The sequence below is a fragment of the Xiphias gladius genome, chromosome 5 (genome assembly GCF_016859285.1).
Source record: "Xiphias gladius isolate SHS-SW01 ecotype Sanya breed wild chromosome 5, ASM1685928v1, whole genome shotgun sequence".
Classification (NCBI taxonomy): domain Eukaryota; kingdom Metazoa; phylum Chordata; class Actinopteri; order Istiophoriformes; family Xiphiidae; genus Xiphias; species Xiphias gladius.
The window spans coordinates 7,823,757-7,842,458 of NC_053404.1; the positions used below are offsets into that span (position 1 = coordinate 7,823,757).

The 18,702-nt window shown below is 37.4% G+C and overlaps 1 protein-coding gene across 1 annotated transcript in view; it reads right to left on the bottom strand.

Annotated features, from left to right (window-relative positions):
* Positions 1–18,702, bottom strand: part of cubn (cubilin (intrinsic factor-cobalamin receptor)) — a 154,874-nt gene that overhangs the window by 92,506 nt on the left and 43,666 nt on the right. The window contains exons 21-26 of the mRNA XM_040126653.1: positions 10,615–10,840; positions 9,630–9,760; positions 5,245–5,434; positions 4,769–4,929; positions 1,664–1,845; positions 45–201 (exon numbers count right to left, since the gene is read on the bottom strand). Coding sequence (XP_039982587.1) covers positions 45–201; positions 1,664–1,845; positions 4,769–4,929; positions 5,245–5,434; positions 9,630–9,760; positions 10,615–10,840 — 1,047 coding nt within the window. The remainder of the gene's footprint in view (positions 1–44; positions 202–1,663; positions 1,846–4,768; positions 4,930–5,244; positions 5,435–9,629; positions 9,761–10,614; positions 10,841–18,702) is intronic.

Below are 18,702 nucleotides of genomic sequence, written 5' to 3' on the forward strand. Positions count from 1 at the left end.
TTGCAGTATCCTGTCAACCTGCGTGTGTGAGTGTGTTTTCGTACTAGAGGTGTATGATGCAAGGAATCCTCCAGTGCTGATGCTGCTGTCAGTACGTAGTTTGATGTAGAGCTGATTGCTGGCGGAGCTGATGATGCTGGGCGGCTGATTGCCACACAATTTAGCTAGCTCTGGAGCACTACTGCTGTTACCATCATACACCTGAACACAAACAAACACACACATACACACATCACATAGTCATTAAATTGTGAAATAAGGGAATGAAACATGATAAATTAAATAACACCAATGATTGGTCTGTTGCATTGGAAAATAGAGAAGAAAAACAAGAAAAACATCAAAACAACAACTCTTGTTTGTTTGGATTTCATAGAAATAAATTTATGAAAGTGATATCAGTCTTCACTGTTTGTGTGATGGTAAGCGAGATTATTTAGCAAAATGTCTATGTTCTATTGTCTTCCTATTGTTGCAGTCACAGACACTAACTTTTCTCATAATACCAACCGATATTGATATTCCCGTGTTTGTCACAATACTAGCAGTTTACTGTTATTTACTGATATCTTGTGGCTTGCAAGTTATAAGCAAATGTTTTGATGTGAACATATGGCACTTGATACAAAGAGTTTTAAACTGATAAACTTATTATTCAAAGACAAAATGATAGAAGCACACACCTCTTGAGAGAATGTATAAATCCGAATATTGCTGCAACTGCAAGTATTGGTAACCAGACAATCAACCTATAATCTATATTTCTCTTGTAGTTAATTAGATGGTGTTGATGATGTGAAGAGGATGAAGGAGACTCCGCTGACACTGTCTTGATTGCATATAAAGGTTTATTACAAAGAATGCATGCGCATGGGCCTCATTGTGTGCATGGACAGAATCCTAACCAAATGTGGACCACTTCTTAATAAACATTGCTTCACAGTGCTACAAGTAGTCATAAACCCTGGTTTTACTCCACAGGTTAGCTTCAAGTAAAATCTGCACAGGTGATTTCTTGATCACAGTGTTGCTTTTTTATTAAGTACATTGTATTCGAAATTCGAACGTAAGGGAAAAAGTTAATATTTGAACTGTAATGACCTCAAAATTAACAGTCTATAAACGCAACAGATCGTTTGAAGTAGTTTGCCTTGTGATTCAGCAGAGGGTGCTCTAAAACTTCACTATCAGCTTGACCTATGGCATGCCCTATTGAAAGTAAACTAAGCAAGTAATGTTTTGTTGTTTGCTATGAAATTGGAGGACATTGAGAAGCCGTGTGTGGAAGTATTTGGGGTTCTACACTGTAGATGGCAAAGTAATAAACAAAGGTAATGCTGTTAGTTTTGTAAGAAGCAGCTGTCTTACACTACAACGACAACAAAGCTGCAGACACACCTAGCTTTCTACCCACACAAGGCATTCAAATTCATTCAAACGAATTGCATGTAATTTCAAATTCGTTCGAACTTGACTCTTGGGAAAACTGACAGCCCTTTTAAGTACCATTCTTACCAGGTTAGGTATTCCAACGCTCTCTCAATGCCAGTGTTTTTTTTAAATCTCAGTATTCAGTCTGATAAAGTCATGTGTTCAGCCCATAAACTAATCATCTTAAAAATACTGCATAATGCACCCAAACACTTTGAGGTATAGTACTCACAGCCAGGTAATCATAAGAGCAGGTGGAGCTGGACTCCAGGTGGATATCAGAGAAAGATAGGAGGAGCTGGCTGCCTTGGCTGGTCCTGATGTTCCAGTAGCACTCAGCATTAGGGTGGTACGGCAAGGGGTAGTTAGGGGACGAAAATGCCCCAGATGCAGTTGTCAACATCCCTCCACAACCTTGGAAAAAAGAGATGAAATCAAATGTGTGTGTGTGTGTGTGTGTGTGTGTGTGTGTGTGTGTGTGTGTGTGTGTGTGTGTGTGTGTGTGTGTGTGTGTGACTATCTTTGTGAGGACCAGTTTGAGTTGTGGACATTTTTGGAATGTTAGGACATTTTGGCTGGCCCTCACTTTCTGACACACCTTCAAGGGACTGTTTCAGGGTTAAGACTTGGTTTAATGGTTAAGATCAGGGTACAGGTTAGGGGTTAGGCATGTAGTTGTGATGGTTGGGGTTAGGGTAAGTGGTTAGGGAATGAATTATGTCATTGAGCGTCCTCACAACAACATAACTGTAGCTTACGGCCCTGGACAAACAGCATTTCGTTAGCAGTGGTATTTAAAAATAAGAACCATGCCATTAGGCATCTAAACTGACAGATGTTTCTAAGGTGTTGACGTTACAGCTGACCAAGTGATTACGTATTTCTGATGTAGCCTGCAAACTGACATTAATTGTTCCCTTTACCTGGTGAAAATTTATTCCTGCAGCTCTTTCAGCAAACAAGATGCAATATAAGACGTGTCCATGCTTATATATAAGAAAGAGACATTAGCTTGAAAGCTAAGGTGTGCTGTGTTTCAAAGTATGATGCTCTTCTTTTGTTGTACCGCAGGCCTGATGTATATGTCACCATCCGCCAATGATAGAATGGTGATGTTACTGCTAGATGTAAACATATTTAAAATTTCAAATTATCTGATTTAGCTACGTATATACAAAGACGTTTTCTGTATGCATAGACAGAAAAACCTGTATGTACTACATGTTCTTCAGGGACATGCAGTACACACAGGTTTGTTTCATGTCACTTAATTTTTAAGTAAACAGAAAGTGTATACTGTGCAGAATATACATGGTGATTTGGAGAAAAAACTGAACAACCTAAACACAGTTTTAAATCACTCCATGGTTTGAATGAGGAATTTGACATAAAACCATTTTCCTAAAAACATTTATCATAAAAATGTTATTTCCTCCTTCTTATGTCTCCCCCTGGCACTAAGACCTAAAACTAATATAGATTTGTTTCTTGTCATGTATATTCTGATCAATGTACAGGTTTCTTTTTGCTGTTTCTTGATAACGTGAAATTTAAAAAATAAGTGTACTACATGTCCTTCAGGGATGACATTACATGCTTTTCACTGTTCATAACAAATTGATAGGGTTACTATATTGTGTCGTGATATCCTAATTGGAGGTGGGCTGACATTTGTTGCCTGTATATATGGCTTGTTTCTTGCTCACATAAATGTTTGCCTGACTAAGACCTTGCAGGTCAAAACTCCAAATACTTGAGAGCTTGCATATCAGTCTGCGGACAACCTCTCTATTTCCTTTATATATATAGATATACAGCTCTGGAAAAAATTAAGAGACCACTGCAATTTTTTCTGAAATCAGCATCTCTACATGAATGACAGCCATTCCATTCCAGTGTCTGTTGAATTCCAACACAAGCACACCTCATTCTACTTAATGAGTTACTGATTAGGTGATCACCTGAACCAAATCTTATTTAACGAGGAAAAGTATAAAAACCACTGCTGTGGTCATCACTATCCTCTTGCAATAGGACCAGCTGGATGGAAAAAAAAGTGCTAGTAGTACCTCAAAAGTAATTGGACTCAAAAAATAACTATTGACCATGCCAAAAGAAAAGTTCTGAGTGAGGAAAAGAAGGGCTCAATTCTGGCTGTACTGGCAGAGGGATACAGTGAGCGTCAGGTTGCTTCCATCCTTACAACTTTTAAGACGGCGGTTCATAAGAACGAGGTCAAGCAGTAGACATTGGGAACAACAAAGCTACTGACCGGCAGAGGGTGAAAACGACTCTCCACTGACCAGGATGACCGTCAACTCATTTGAATGTCACTCAGCAGCCATAGGATGACATCAAGTGACCTACAAAAAGAATGGCAGCTGGGGTAAAGTACACAGCGAGAACGGTTCAAAACAGGCTCCTAGGGGTAGAGCTCAAGTCTAGTAAAGCTCGGGCAGATGCGTCTTTTGCGAAGGACGCATGAATCAAGCCACGTACAAGGTTATCCTGGAAGAAAACTTGCTTCCTTCTGCTCCGACAATATTCCCCAACTCTGACAATTGGTTTTTCCAGCAGGACAATGCTCCATGCCACACAGCTAGGTCAATCAAGGTGTGGATGAAGGACCACCAGATCAAGACCCTGTCATGGCCAAGCCAATCTCCACACCTGAAGCCCATTGAAAACCTCTGGAATGTGATCAGGGGGAAGATGGATGGTCGCAAGCCATCAAACAAAGCTGAGCTGCTTGAATTTTTGCGCCAGGAGTGGCATAAAGTCGCCCAACATCAATGTGAAAGACTGGTGGAGAGCATGCCAAGAGGCATGAAAGCTGTGATTTAAAATCAGGGTTATTCCACCAAATTTTTTTTTTTTTTTTTTTTTTCCTGTACTCTTACTTAGTTAAAAAAATTAGTATTGTGGTGTTTAAAAATGAATATGAACTTGTTTTCTTTGCATTATTTGAGGTCTGGAAACATTGCATCTTTTTTTGTTATTTTGACCACTTGTCATTTTCTGCAAATAAATGCTCTAAAGGACAATATTTTTATTTGGGAGAAATGTTGTCAGTAGTTTATAGAATAAAACAAATTTTACTCACACATACCTATGAATAGTAAAATCAGAGAAACTGATAATTTCGCAGTTGGTCTCTTAATTTTTTTTTTTTTTTTTTTCCAGAGCTGTGTGTGTGTGTGTGTGTGTGTGTGTGTGTGTGTGTGTGTGTGTATATAATATAGCTAAAGATAAATTTCCATGAAGTTGTAAACCTTTACCATCTCTGCTGGCTGGCTAAAAGAGAAAAATCTAACAGTAGAAAAGTATTACCACTCACCAGTCTGTGAGCCATCCCAGTGGGCAATGAATCCACGGCGCGTAACGGTGGCATCGGAGTGGAATCTAACCCAAAGACGGTTGCTATGGGATACCAGGGCTGGAGGCCTCTGATTAGCACAGAACTTACCAATCAAGGGAGATGTCTCATAACCACCGTCCCTGCAAAACACAGTGGAAGTTCAAAACGTCAGTCATATTGAGTTAAAGACAGATGGGGTTGAGACATATCTTGCTGTGTAATCATCCTGCAAGCCTGCAAAGTTTTTTTTTTTTTTTTTTTTTTTTAAGGAACAGCATGCTGCACAACCCAGGCATTTAAAATTTACAGACAGATGCAACAGATGAAACAATATTTATTTGCTGAGCTATTTTCTGTGTGGACTGTAATTTCATATTCCGACAATGTCAGAGGATGAAAAAAGGCTATTCTTCTCCACAGACCGCCAAACTCTGCAACTTTAATTCTTTCCTTACCTGATCTCCACAAAGTCAAAGTTGCAAGAAGGAGGGGAACCCTCTAGCTCAAAGTTGGTGGAATTTAGCATAATCTGCATGTTGACCTGCACAATGATCTTGAAGATGCAGTCTCTATTGTTGGGGTAGTAGTCAGGGTAATTGGGTGAACTGAAGGACCCTGTAGGCGAAGTGAAGGTCTCACCACAATCTAATGAGAGAGAGAGGTTTAAACAGAACCTTGTAAACTGAGTGCTGCGTTTTAATTTTGTCCAGATAAAAATTCTTTATATATATTGTTGTTACTTCTCTAAAAAGCTAACATTTCATGCTAATATTCTTTGGATTTCCCAGAAACTTTTTCCATTTATCTAAATTGTCAGTGTCCTGGATAACCTTTTACTTTACCAAAAAACATAGACCAGATTACTTTTGCATCACCAAATAGCAATTGTAAGTAATTGTTGTAGAATGATGCCTATGCCTATTTTTCTGAAGCCTATAGAGATGGTTTTATCAGATGAGTTCTCTTTAAGTTGGCAGCCTTGGTTAAGATCTTGTGATTTTATTGACATATTTTGGCACAATAACTTCAACACATCAGTAGATTTTGTGAAAATTCCCTCGCCCTCAAAGTTTCTTCTTTTGTTTGACATTTTTGTGAATGAAACTTTCCCACAAACAGAGCACAACTGGAATCTTTAAATTGCAATTTTGCATTGTTGATTACGCAAAAGATAAGATCTCATGAATGTGCACCTGCTAATAAACAGGTGGAGTTCATCAGGTGGGTTTGTACAGTTCAAGCTGGGCAGACACTGAAGGGATTAAGCCTGATTTTAATCCTGAATTGTTGTCCTCCCAGCTAAATTTAGAATTGGGCAGAATTTCTGTAACATCGGTTGTCGTTTGGTTTGCATTTTGAGGGGGTCACAATGCCTGATTAATTGACCAAATGATCAATGATCTGTCTGTCGGACAGTCACTTGTATTTCTGGCAGGTCCACGTTCTAATTTCCCACATGACTGCAGTCAAAAGATCCATTATACAATGTAGTGAGCTTGTTTTAATATTATTGCAGCAGCAGGGGCATAGTGGGAATAAATTCGGTCCAGGACTTTTAACTCAGACTGGCCTACCCTAACCCATCTGGAGACAGGCCATCACACACAGCCTGTGACACACTTTACAAGAATTACTGTATGTTGTAAACAGAGGTTAAATTAACTATGATGATTTCTAGAAAGATGCATGAAATAGAAACACCTGACCTTGAATTATATTAGTATAATTTTTGATTTTATAGTCTAATTTTTATTTACACAATTCAATTAGATATTCTATGATGACGGTAGTTTGTGACAAAAACACCATTTCATATTACAGTCCATAATTACAACAACAAAGTACAGTCTCAAAAAGTGCCATAAAACATAGTCGACACAGTAACAAGTACAGTATCACAAAAAACTGAACTTTAGGTCTGAGCTAATCACACAGACTGAGTATTTTGATTAGGGACTTAGAATATCTGATTAAACCAAAGCAGAAAACGAAGCATTACAACATACTGCTAAATAAACTCAGAGTAGCTTCCTGCTGTTTTCTGCCTACTGCTTTTGCTATAAACTTGACTGGTGTTTTTACTGAACTCACTGGGAGCTGTGGTCCTGAACCCACTCTGCTGCTCTGCTCCTCCTCTTTATTGTCTGCATTTACCGTTGCTAGATGCGCAACTCTTTGAAGCATTTGCATTTTTATGGATTCGAACTGCTTTGGTGCTTTGGATTTTTAACTGACATTAGCTCTCTAAGCATTTCAGCTACACCTTTAATTTTTTTTTTTAAACTTTATCATTCATGTAAAGTGACACAGTAATAGTCCACTGCTGGCTGCCTGAGTATTTAAATGATGATAATGACACCAACACATAAACAGTAAGTGGATGGTCGGAGCTGTAAGACCATACCGAATATATGGAGACAGATGTGAGGGACGTGACGGCCACCAAGAATCTCAGTGGGCCAAACAGCCTGCTCAACTGAGCTTATCACGACACAGTGCTATCTAACTCTCGCGCTCTTGCTCCACCTTGCTCCCTCTTGCTCCCTCTCTGTCTTATTCTGTCTTTCTCCTATGTTTTAAATTTTACTCACTGAGCCACACATGCTCAATTTTTCATGGTTAGCATGTGTTGGTCTGCAGAACAGACAGACCATACTGTCTGCTTCTTTCAGCCATCAGTGACTTAATTTTTTTCTTTTTTTCTTAATTTCCACTTATAGTAGAATTGCACAAAGTAACAGTCCATTCTCTCTTGTCAACATTGCTGAGGATGCAGTTATCTTGCTTGAGTAAACATTATTGGAATTGTAAATGGACAAGACTGACCAAGGAGTTCCAAGTGAGTACCATGTCGTGGCCTGTCAATTGATCCATACAGTGTGAGGATAAAAGTCACAGGTTCTGGCCATGCAGAAAGGCAGATTAAAATGTGTAGTGTGAGTTTATATAATTTACAAGATTAAAGAAAATGCACAGAGTCTGCCCATCCTTGCCCTTAAAAACATAGAGTCACTAGTGACCAGCCACTTATATAAGGGAGATTAGACCATATATTAAAATCATATTGCCTGTAAACTTTTTAGAGCAAATTAACAATAACAAACACACAATATGTTTTTGTCTTTTATTAATTTTTTACAGTCATTTAAAAGATTTTTTAATAGACAGTTTTGTTTTGTTTTTTAAATTCATTAATTATTCCATCATATTGGATGTTTATACTGTCTTATCTCACACCTGGACTGCTTTAACTTCTCATAGATTTACCCGTAATCACTAATCACAGTCACTTGCTCATGTTAATTGCAACGTTGGTACAGCATAAAGTGCGCACCACTCCTCTGTTTTATGGTCGGGCATGGATAGACAGATGTGGTATCACCAACAAACGGTTCTATTTCTTGACAAACTAAAGACTTTTAGACAAACTGTTAGCTTTTGAAAGTTGTGGCAACTCCAGCTGTGGCCACAGCTGCTAAATGCCAGTGGTTTCCAGGAGAGTGCACATTTTTGAGCTCTCCTGGTTTCCCAAGTTGGAAATTTGGCCAGGAGCAGAAGTATTTATGCATTTACAGTAGCAGGGTCAAGGAAGTCGAGGTAACTAGATGAGATGAGTCCTAACTTGTCCTGGGACCACTAATTGGACATATCTTGACCGTTGTCATTCAGAATGAATATCAATCTGCTTTTAAATTATCTGATTCACGAATGACACGGAAACTAATTCCTCATCAGTAGCCTCATGTACATCTTCATTTGCAGAGCCACTATGACCAAAACCCTCCAATATTAAAGGACATACTGCTCTGAACTACACCTGCAACCCAGTTGCTGTGCAATCATGTTACTATGTTAATAAGCCATTATAACAGGTTCATTCACCATTTTGTCTGTATTTATTCATAGTAACAGTGAGACAGTGCCATCATTAGGTCAAACAGAAATAAAACCCAAACTTAACCCACTATCACTTTAAACCAAGATCCCATGATTTAAAAAAAAAAAGGCACTCCTACACACCTCAGGATGTTAGCAACCCTATACACATTTGAGACAAAAACACTAGAAAAATAATGCTTTTACCATTTTATCATTTTTGACATACTCATACCAGAACATTGTTAAAGATAAATATTTTGAGGAAAGTTGAATGCTTAACTGAATGACGTGAATGGATTAGAAAGGGTGTAAATGACCTGAGAAATGCATTTAACGGTTACATACTGCCAAGTTCTAGTCAACCTGTTAAATCCTGACTGCGGTACACCACATGTCAATTAAGTATCACAGTGTTGTCTGTATCTAAATGTTAGCCTATTCGATGAGTTAAAAGGTTTATCAAAAATGAAAAACAGTTTTCCTTACAATGTAATCTATCATTAATCTACATTATATAATTAGGGTTTAGCTAATTTGCATGGATGACCCTGCATTATTTTGCTGGAGCCTCAGTGTCAGAACCCCCAAACACGGTGGCATTGTAATTAATGATGCATTTTTTAATGGGGTGCTCATGTCAGTCTGAACATGGCTTTATTGACAAGAAGTGATCAGCATCTTATGCAGTTCTTTAAAGCTTAATTGTTGTACACAAGGCTTCTAGGTTTTTTAATTATACCACACGTTATATCATTATCTACACACTCCCCCCACAGTTCAGTGGCTGGTATGGGACACAACTGAACTCAGTCAATTTTCAGGAAATCATTTCCATAGTGAAATCTTGTAGTGGAACCTGAGTTTGTGAGGTGATGCCTTGTTGTTTATGGCCAGTTTATTAGTAGTCTCAAATATATTAACTAAAATCTGAAAAAAATACTGTGGCCAAATTATTGTGTACCTGTGGTAGCATTGATGGAGACATAGCTGGCAGAGAATCCCTCTGTGGCTAAACTTGAGTGAGACACAAACAGCAGGGTCATCAGGCTGTCAGTACTGGTGATGGATGGAGGCACTGAACGCCCACAGTACCTGCACATACAAAGCACCCCAAATCTCTTTACTCACCAAGTACAAAAAATAGGGAATGCCATTCAGGAAATAATTTGTGCGAAATTTGAATGCAAAAGTTGAGAATGTTTAATGAAAATCTGAATATATGGATTTAAATTGAGAATATTGAACAACTTCCGAATATATAGAATGAAAGTCTGAATATATATCAAATATGTAATAGTTAATGATAGTGGTTGGAGTTGGTTGGTGTGTTTGGTAAGCATACACAGTGCATGTCTGGACACTGGAGACTGGAATGTACACAATGTGCCTTGCATGTGTTTAGGGTTTAGGCCACAGGAACACTTTGGGTTACGTTAAGGAAAGATCACAGTTTTGGTGAAATATAGAAGAAGTCAACACATCATGTTAATGTTGACTTTTCCAATATTTAATCAAGACTAAGTTCTTTCCTGACTTTTAACCAAATGCTTTGAATTATTACTATCTTTTAAACATTAATCACGCTTTAATTGCCACAAACTGATAATATAGACATAATAGCAAATTAAAACATAAATTGGGTGATGTGTTTGCTGTAGCAAATACATAGTATATACACTCTTGCACTCTTGCAAATTAGTAGTTTCTAAACGCTCATTGACTCACTTATTTACACGCACTATTGCTAGCTACATATGACCAGTGTAATGCCCTAACGTTGCATATATGAAACAAAAAATGGTGCCAATGTGTTGTCATAACAAGGGTTGACCATATATTCTATTCCATATAATCATACTTTCATTCAATATTCTGGCATGCCATTATTTATATGTATATATATATATATATATATACAGTAAACATACTGTATATCCATCATATACCTGCCAATCTTGGTTCCAGTCTGCACAGTGCCATTGTCATAAACTTCCAGGTAATCAGAGTCACAGTTAATGTGGTGCTCCAAGTTGAAGGATTCAAACGACAGCCGAACCAGGTTCCCTGGAGTAACACTGATGTACCAGGTACAGTTGGCACCATGGGGGTAGTTGTTGGGGTGGCCAGGGCTTGTAATGGTGCCTGAAGGACTGGTCAGGGTATCACCACAACCTTATACAGGAAAAATGGACAATTGGTAAAAATTAGAGATTGGTTGACTTTTGAAAAGCTTAAAGTTGCTTGTAGAAGACACTAATTTAAAAGAAATACTGACATTAATTCTGGCTCTTGTGTCATGTTAAAAGCAGCAGCTACAGTTTCTGAAAGGTTTCAGCAAGTTTAAAAGCACAAGTAAATGGTGAGCAAATTTGGGGTGCTAGTGAGCAATGGATGAGTCACACCCACCTCCGGATAGTTCATGATTAATTTGATTAATACTTTACAAAAACACAAAAATATTTAACTGTACTACCTCCTTGAAGATTCTTCCATGTCCAGGCCCAAAAGCCTCAGATATGCAAGACTCAGACACCCTGGATACCAACAATAAAAGTGAGAGCGAACCCTCAAAAAAGATGCTGCTTGTGGCCATTGCTGCCTTAGTCACAGAGTTGAACTCGATCAAATCAGATCTTTTGTGCCACCATAGAAAACCACATAACATAATTATTTGCTACCATTAAGGGGAGATTTTATCCCTAAATCAAAGTATTAAGAGGTCTATTTCAGAACTGAAAAATGACTTAGCCGTACATGAAGTCACCCTGACAGAGTAAGAGAAATGCGCAACAAACCACTCTGATATCCTCTCTACAATTCAGACTGCAGTGGATCGTTTGACAGCAGAGGTAGAACAACTGGATGAAAAATGTGAAGACAAATGCCATTGGAACGGTGAACTGCTTTTTTTTCTATTCTATCGCCAAAAGAGTGTTCCGTCTTTGACTCACTTAATAGACTAAACATATGTAGGAACTGAATAGGTGATCCCATCAAATCAGTATATTGTTTATTAGCCTACTGGTTTAATTTTTTCTCAAATGGCCTTGACCTCTTCAAGTTCTTAAGTTATGTTCCTTTTTCCTTTGTTATAATAATCTAATGAGTTTCCAGATAGCCTATCATAACTGTTTCACTGCTCCGTTGTCTGTGATGCCATTTGAGTAAAGCTTTGTTCACACCCAATGCAAAAAAAACCTTATATTGGGACATGTTATAGTTGAATTGTTCCATATTTGACAGGTTGGTGTTTTTGTTATATTCTAAGCTAAGAAAATTGATACTTATTTCCCCAGAAGAGAAATAGGCTAGTTGTTATTCAGGTTAACAATGGGTAACAGTAATAGCTCAGGGATGTAAGAGATTTTAGTCAGATACGTTATTATTTATTTGTTTGTTTTTGTAATCGTTATTTGAACACTTCCTGTACATTCATGCTGTACTTGTTCGTTTAGTATCTACAAAGTTGTTTTTTTTTTTTATGTAAATTTTTTATGTGGAATTCCCTAGATTATTTTTCTAGGGAATTTACTTGGGGGTTTAAGAGGGAGGAGGGGATGTATAAAGTCACTGTTTGGAGGCCTAAATAAAACAGATCTTTACTTTTCAACTTTTTGTGATGTCAGTACAAGATGATCTGAATACAGAGGGAAGGAGGAGAGGTCTAACCCTAGCTAGTTGGAACGTGTGTGATCTGAATAATCCAGTAAAGAGAGGGAAAGTTTTTGCTCTATCTTAAATCTCTATTACCAGATATAATATTTTTATGGGAAACTCATTTGAAAAATGATTCTCATACCGGACTAAGGTGTAATTGAATTGGAAATAAATACCATTCATAATTTCCTGCAAAAGGAAGAGGTGCAGCAAATATGATAAGGAAAGACATTCCTTTCATTCATGAAGCCGCAATATCTGATAAAGATGGTCGGTTTTTGTTTGTAACTGGTGAAATGTAATCTACACCTCTCACCTTGTTGAACATTTATGTACTCAATATAGACAATCCATCCTTCTTTAAGAAAGTGATGTCCCTTATACCAGACAAATCTTGCTATTGGAGGGGATTTCAACTGGGTGTTAGATCCGTACCTATACAGATCTTCCACCTGCAGACTAGATAAAAGTAGTTCAAATGTCTTCCTTACTACTTTTATTAACAATACCAATATGTCTGACATCTGGAGAATCATAAATCTGACTGGCAGAGAACACTCTTTCTACTCAACAAGACATAACTCATACACCAGGATAGATTATTTTCTCATTTTGGGGTAAAATTCATTTCAGTGATCAAGTAATAACCATTGTGCACAAATCCTCGGAAATCAAATACTGTCCTCCCATTTTAATCTACATAGAGGACCCAGACGAGGGTGCCCCTTATCTCCTTTGATCTTTGCAATCGAACATCTTGCTAAGTGTAGCCGTGCAGAAAAATACAGAAATGAATAATATAATAATGAATAGTACAAAAAAATCTATAAATAATATATCATTGTATGTGGATGACATTCTGTTATATATCATTCAGCCACAAGTTAATAATCCAAAGATACTAGACAAAATCAATTTATTTGGGACCTTCTCTGGATATAAGACAAATTGGAGTAAAGGCTATACGTGTACAGAACGTCTCTTTGTTACAATATCTCCCTCTTAGCATATTTATGAATTCAGATTACAAAGTACCTCGTCTCTTTATTCAAGGCAAATTTTCCTTTTTTTATTGTCTAAATTACAGTCAAATATATCATTTTGGAAGACACTCATCATTATCATTACTTGGCAGAATTAATGCTATTAAAATGGTCTTTTTGTCCCAATTATTGTATTTATTTCAGAGTATCCCAGTATTTCTTGCCAAATCCTTCTTTAAACAATTAGACTAAATTGTAGTCACTTTTTTATGGGACTACAAAACATAGAATTTGCCAGAAACATCTTTGCAAATCTAGAAGGGAAGGGGGCTTTGCATCCCAAACTTTTTTTTTTGTCATATTATTGGGCTTCAAACATTAGGATTATGACATATTGGCTAGATAGCACAGCAATCCCACCAAACTGGGTTGAAATGGAACAGGAGGCATGTCAACCCTACTCCTAGGAGCAATCCTTCTGAGTCCTTACACCATTGAAAATTCTTTATAATTGCAATGCAGTGATTCACAGAACCCTACGTATCTGGAAGCAAATTAAATCACATCTTAATCTTAAACCAACATCGTATGTTTCGGCCATTGCTGCAAACCATACTTTTGCATCATCTAATCTAGATGATACTTTTAAACTCTGGAAAAAGGCAAGCATCAATACCATAGGAGACTTTTACAGTGAAGGCATTTTTGCCTATCATGCATACACAAAGTAGGTACAAATTACTAGGAAGCAACTTCTTTAGATTTTTGCAAATAAGAGACTACATCTACAAAATTTTGAGATATTTTTGGGCTTCAGTCTCAACGGATGCCTCAGGCTCTCACCATGCTCAGAAAAATCAGTATCTTATATATATGACACCTCGCAATCAATTACTCCCGTTGGTTCCACTCTAATAAAAACAAAATAGGATGAAGAAATGGGCATTGAGATCTTGGACATTCTGTAGAAAGTGACAGATGCTTTTCGGCAGATGACACGCTATTTCATAGCTTCACTCCATGACCCAAAGTTCAGACCTATTGGATGTTGATCCAGAAAGAAAAAATGAATTTAGAAAGCTAAGGACCACCCAGCAATGTTTCATATCCTACAGTTTCATCATTGCAAAGAAGTTGTTTCTCATGCACCGGAAAAAGAAAGAAGTCCCCACTACAAAGATGTGACTTAGTGACCATTCAAATACACTCCATTTGGAAAGAATAAGGTATACTCTTATGGACAAGCTTCCATATTTTGACTAAATTTAGGCACCTCTCACTCATTGTTTTACACCTATGACCTAAAATTTGCAATCTCCACTTTACACCAACAAAGTAGTGAACTGATGAGAGGGTGGGGCTTTTTCATATGTATTTTATTTCTCTCTTTTTTTGATGTTTAGTTATTATTACTTATAATACTTTATATTAATACTTATAGTCAAAGAAAATGAAAAAGAGCATAGTGCGATTTAATTGTCTGTATTTCTGTATGGCTATATGGATATATGTGTGCTCATGTATATATACACAGTATATGTTGACATCCTCAAATAAAAACATTTGCCAAAAAGCACAAGTAAATATTTTTTCCCTCAGTCCACAATCGATACCCCATAATGACAAAGCGAAAGCAGAATTTTTGCAAATTTATTAAAAAGGTATAGCTGAAATATTACATTGACATACATATTCAGACCCTTTGCTCAGTACTGAACCACATTTGGCAGCAATTACAGCCTCAAGGTCTCTTGGGTATGACGCAACAAGCTTTGAACACCTGTATTTGGAGATTTTCTGCCATTCTACTCTGCAGAACCTCTCAAGCTCTATCAGGTAGGATGGGGATCGTCGATTGTTAGCCATTTTCTGGTCTCTCCAGAGATGTTTGATTGGGTTTAAGTCAGGGCTCTGGCTGGGCCACTCAAAGACATTCACAGAGTGGTCCCACTCCTGCGCTGTCTTGGCTGTGTGCGTAGGGTCATTGTCCTGTTGGAAGGTGAGCATATGGCCCAGTCTGAGGTCCTGAGCGCTCTGGACCGGGTTTTAATTAAGAGTATCTCTGTACTTTGCTCCGTTCAGCTTGCCCTCAACCCTGACTAGTCTCCCTGTATGTGCCACTTGTTTGTCACAGTCAGAGAGTCCTTTAGGTGGTTTTTTTTGCAAACTCCAAGCAGGCTTTCGTGTGTCTTTCACTGAGGCTTCCTTCTGACAACTCTGCCATAAAGCCCAGATGGTGGAGTGCTGCAGTGATGGTTTTCCTTTTAGAGGTTTCTCCAATCTTCATACAGGATCTCTGCAGCTCAGCCAGAGTGACCATTGGGTTCTTGGTCAACTCTCTTACCAAGGCCCTTCTCCCGCGATTGCTCAGTTTGACCAGGTGGCCAGTCCTAGGAAGAGTCCTGGTTTTGCACACTTCTTCAGTTTAAGAATTATCGAGGCCACTGTGCTCTTGGGAACCTTCAATGCCACAGGCATTTTTTTGTAGCCTTCCCCACATCTGTGCCTCAATACAATCCTTTTTCTGAACTCAACAGGCAGTTCCTTTGACCTCATGGCTTGGTAGAGACAGGTATGTGCCTTTCCAAATCATGTCTAATCAATTGAATTTACCACAGGTAGACTCCAATGAAGGTGCAGAAACATCTCTAAGATGATCAAAAGAAATGGGAGGCACCTGATCTAAATTTCAAGTGTCATAGCAAAGGGTATGCATATTTATGTCAATGTGATATTTCCCTTTTTCCTATTTTTTTCAGATTTTTTCTATTTTTGCTGTGTCATTATGAGGTATTGAGTGTAGATTGATGAGGAAAAAATTGATTTAAACTATTTTAGCATAAGGCTGTAAGACAACAAAATGTGAAAAAAGTTAAGGGGTCTGAATACTTTCTCAATGCACTGTAAATACATGTGTGTGTGTGTGTGTGTGTGTGTGTGTGTGTGTGTGTGTGTGTATATATATATATATATATATATATATATATATACATATACATACATACACACTACTGGTCAAAAGTTTCTGAACACCCCCATTTTGCCAGTTTTTATTGAAATTTAAGCAGTTCAAACCCAGTGAATAACCTTAAATGGTACAGAGGTCAGTGGTAAATTGCCCAAGGTAGGTCACCAAAAACTGAAAAATCATGTCAAGCAATGGAAGTAAATTAAGCATTGAAAGCTGATTCAAACAAATCCCTACAGGTACTCCAACTTTTGTTGATTACTAACAAACTGTCTGTCTGTACAACAGACTGATTTTAATGTTATGGCTGATCAGTTGAGGTGTATCTTTACATATGTAGAACTGAATTTGTGTGTTTACATAGAGGCCCTAGATCAAAGGTCCTCAGAGGTGCCTCACAGTTTGGAAAAGGAAGTTAATGCTTTGTGACTGAAACCATATGTTAGTGACAGTTTTTAGGAAAATAACTGCCCTGTTTAAGAGTCGGTGACCAAGGCTGATTTTCAGAGTGGTTCATTTGCTTCACACCCTCTCACAAGCAGATCTGCAGATGCTTGATTTGATGCTGTACTTCTTTGTAATAAACCTTTATATGCAATCAAGACGGTGTCAGCGGAGTCTCCTTCATCCTCTTCACATCATCAACACCATCTAATAAACTACACAGTGTATATACACCATTGAGCCATTCACACACATTCAGCCTGATTGGTGTATCATTTTACTAGTTTTTGTGCACAACCATTAAAGGTGACATTTAATAGTATAGCTACCTTTAGTAACTTTTCATCTAAACTTGCAAACTTGTGTTTTGAACTAATGGCTGAGCACAAATGAGGCTACACTAAATAGTACTCTAAATTTACTTGATAGTAACTTTAAAAGGAGCCTGTGGAGTTTCTTGTAAACAAACAAAAAAAATATGTTTGGATACAAACGTAATACACACAGTGCATTTGGTGTTACTCACCAAAATACACTGTGTGTATCCTTGGGATGGAAATGCTAAACCAATTTCCTTCCTCAAAAAAACCTTTTCAGAGCTGTTTTTTTGTATTTTAAATCCTGCATGATTTACATTGAGGTTTATTTGTCTTCTTCTATGCCTTTGCTGCATATTGACACATTTTTTGTTCTTTACCACCACCTTTGGGAACATTGGAACAGTGTGAAACCATTGGCAGGACCGTGTATCTCATCCCTTACTGTGTGTGCAGGAGACACAAAACGGGGACTGCTGGCTCCAATTAGTGTCAATAAGATTTTGAGCTTGTCAAATGACAATGTTCACAAATAATTCCAAACTTTGCAGCTGTAAATCATCCTTTGTAAACCTGTAACATAAATCTGCATGAGAAATTCAACCTTGTACATGTGTTTATGATTACTTTAAAAAAAAAAATCTTTATTATCTATTTGTTCTATGCTTTAATTTCAGAGTTCACTGAGAGATTACACTATGTAAATTTCAGTAATCACTGGTAAAATAGGGGGGTTCTAAAACTTTTGACCAGTAGTGTATATGGCCTATAAGAAAAAGCATTAACCAATAAATACAAATAATTAATATTTAATATAAATAGAATAATAAATATAAGGTTAGAAGTTTCAAAAGTAGCTATATACAAGGTAAAAAGCTGTCACTGAATCTTTCTAGAATTTGGTATTTGTGTCTTTGTGCGTGGCATGGCTATTTTAAAGTGTTAAAAGCAGCCACCTTTGTCTATAACTGTCTTACTGCAATGAAACCAACAGCTGCTTAGGGGAAAGACTCCATCTATAATATTCTGGTACGCTTTGGAAGGTGGACACCAGTAGTGTAAACCAGACTGATTTATAAGGTACAGTACATCTAGCTACATTACAACTAACTATTAACTGCAAGATAATTTAATCTCATATGTCCACTTACTTGCTTCGCAGGCTTTCAAGTGCATCTTATGCTATTTCTAAAGTGAATGGAGCTGAATATAGCAATTTCAATGGTACTTCCTTCTGTGTTTGTTTTTTAGTCAGACTCAAAGACGATCATTTGACATCATTCATTTGAATTTTTTTGAAGAGAGGCTTGTGCTTCTTGTTGATTTATGTCATTCTTGCCATAGTAAGATGTAAAATATTATTATGACCGCTACTCTTAATGGACAAAAAAATAAAATATCAACCAGGCTAACAAACACCAGAATTTCGGGTATTTTTTAGGATGGCACTACACAAGAAAGACAAAAAAAAAATCAAACCATATCAGATCATTTCAAAATCCAAACAATAAAAGTTGTGCGCTACAACAGTTTTTTTTTTTATGTACTAGTTTTACTAATAAAAATCATTTTATTGTGACATTTGTATGTCACATACAAATTATTTTTTTCGAACCTAGGAGGGTAGTCAGTCTGAAATTTTTGCAAATGTTGATACAGCTCTTA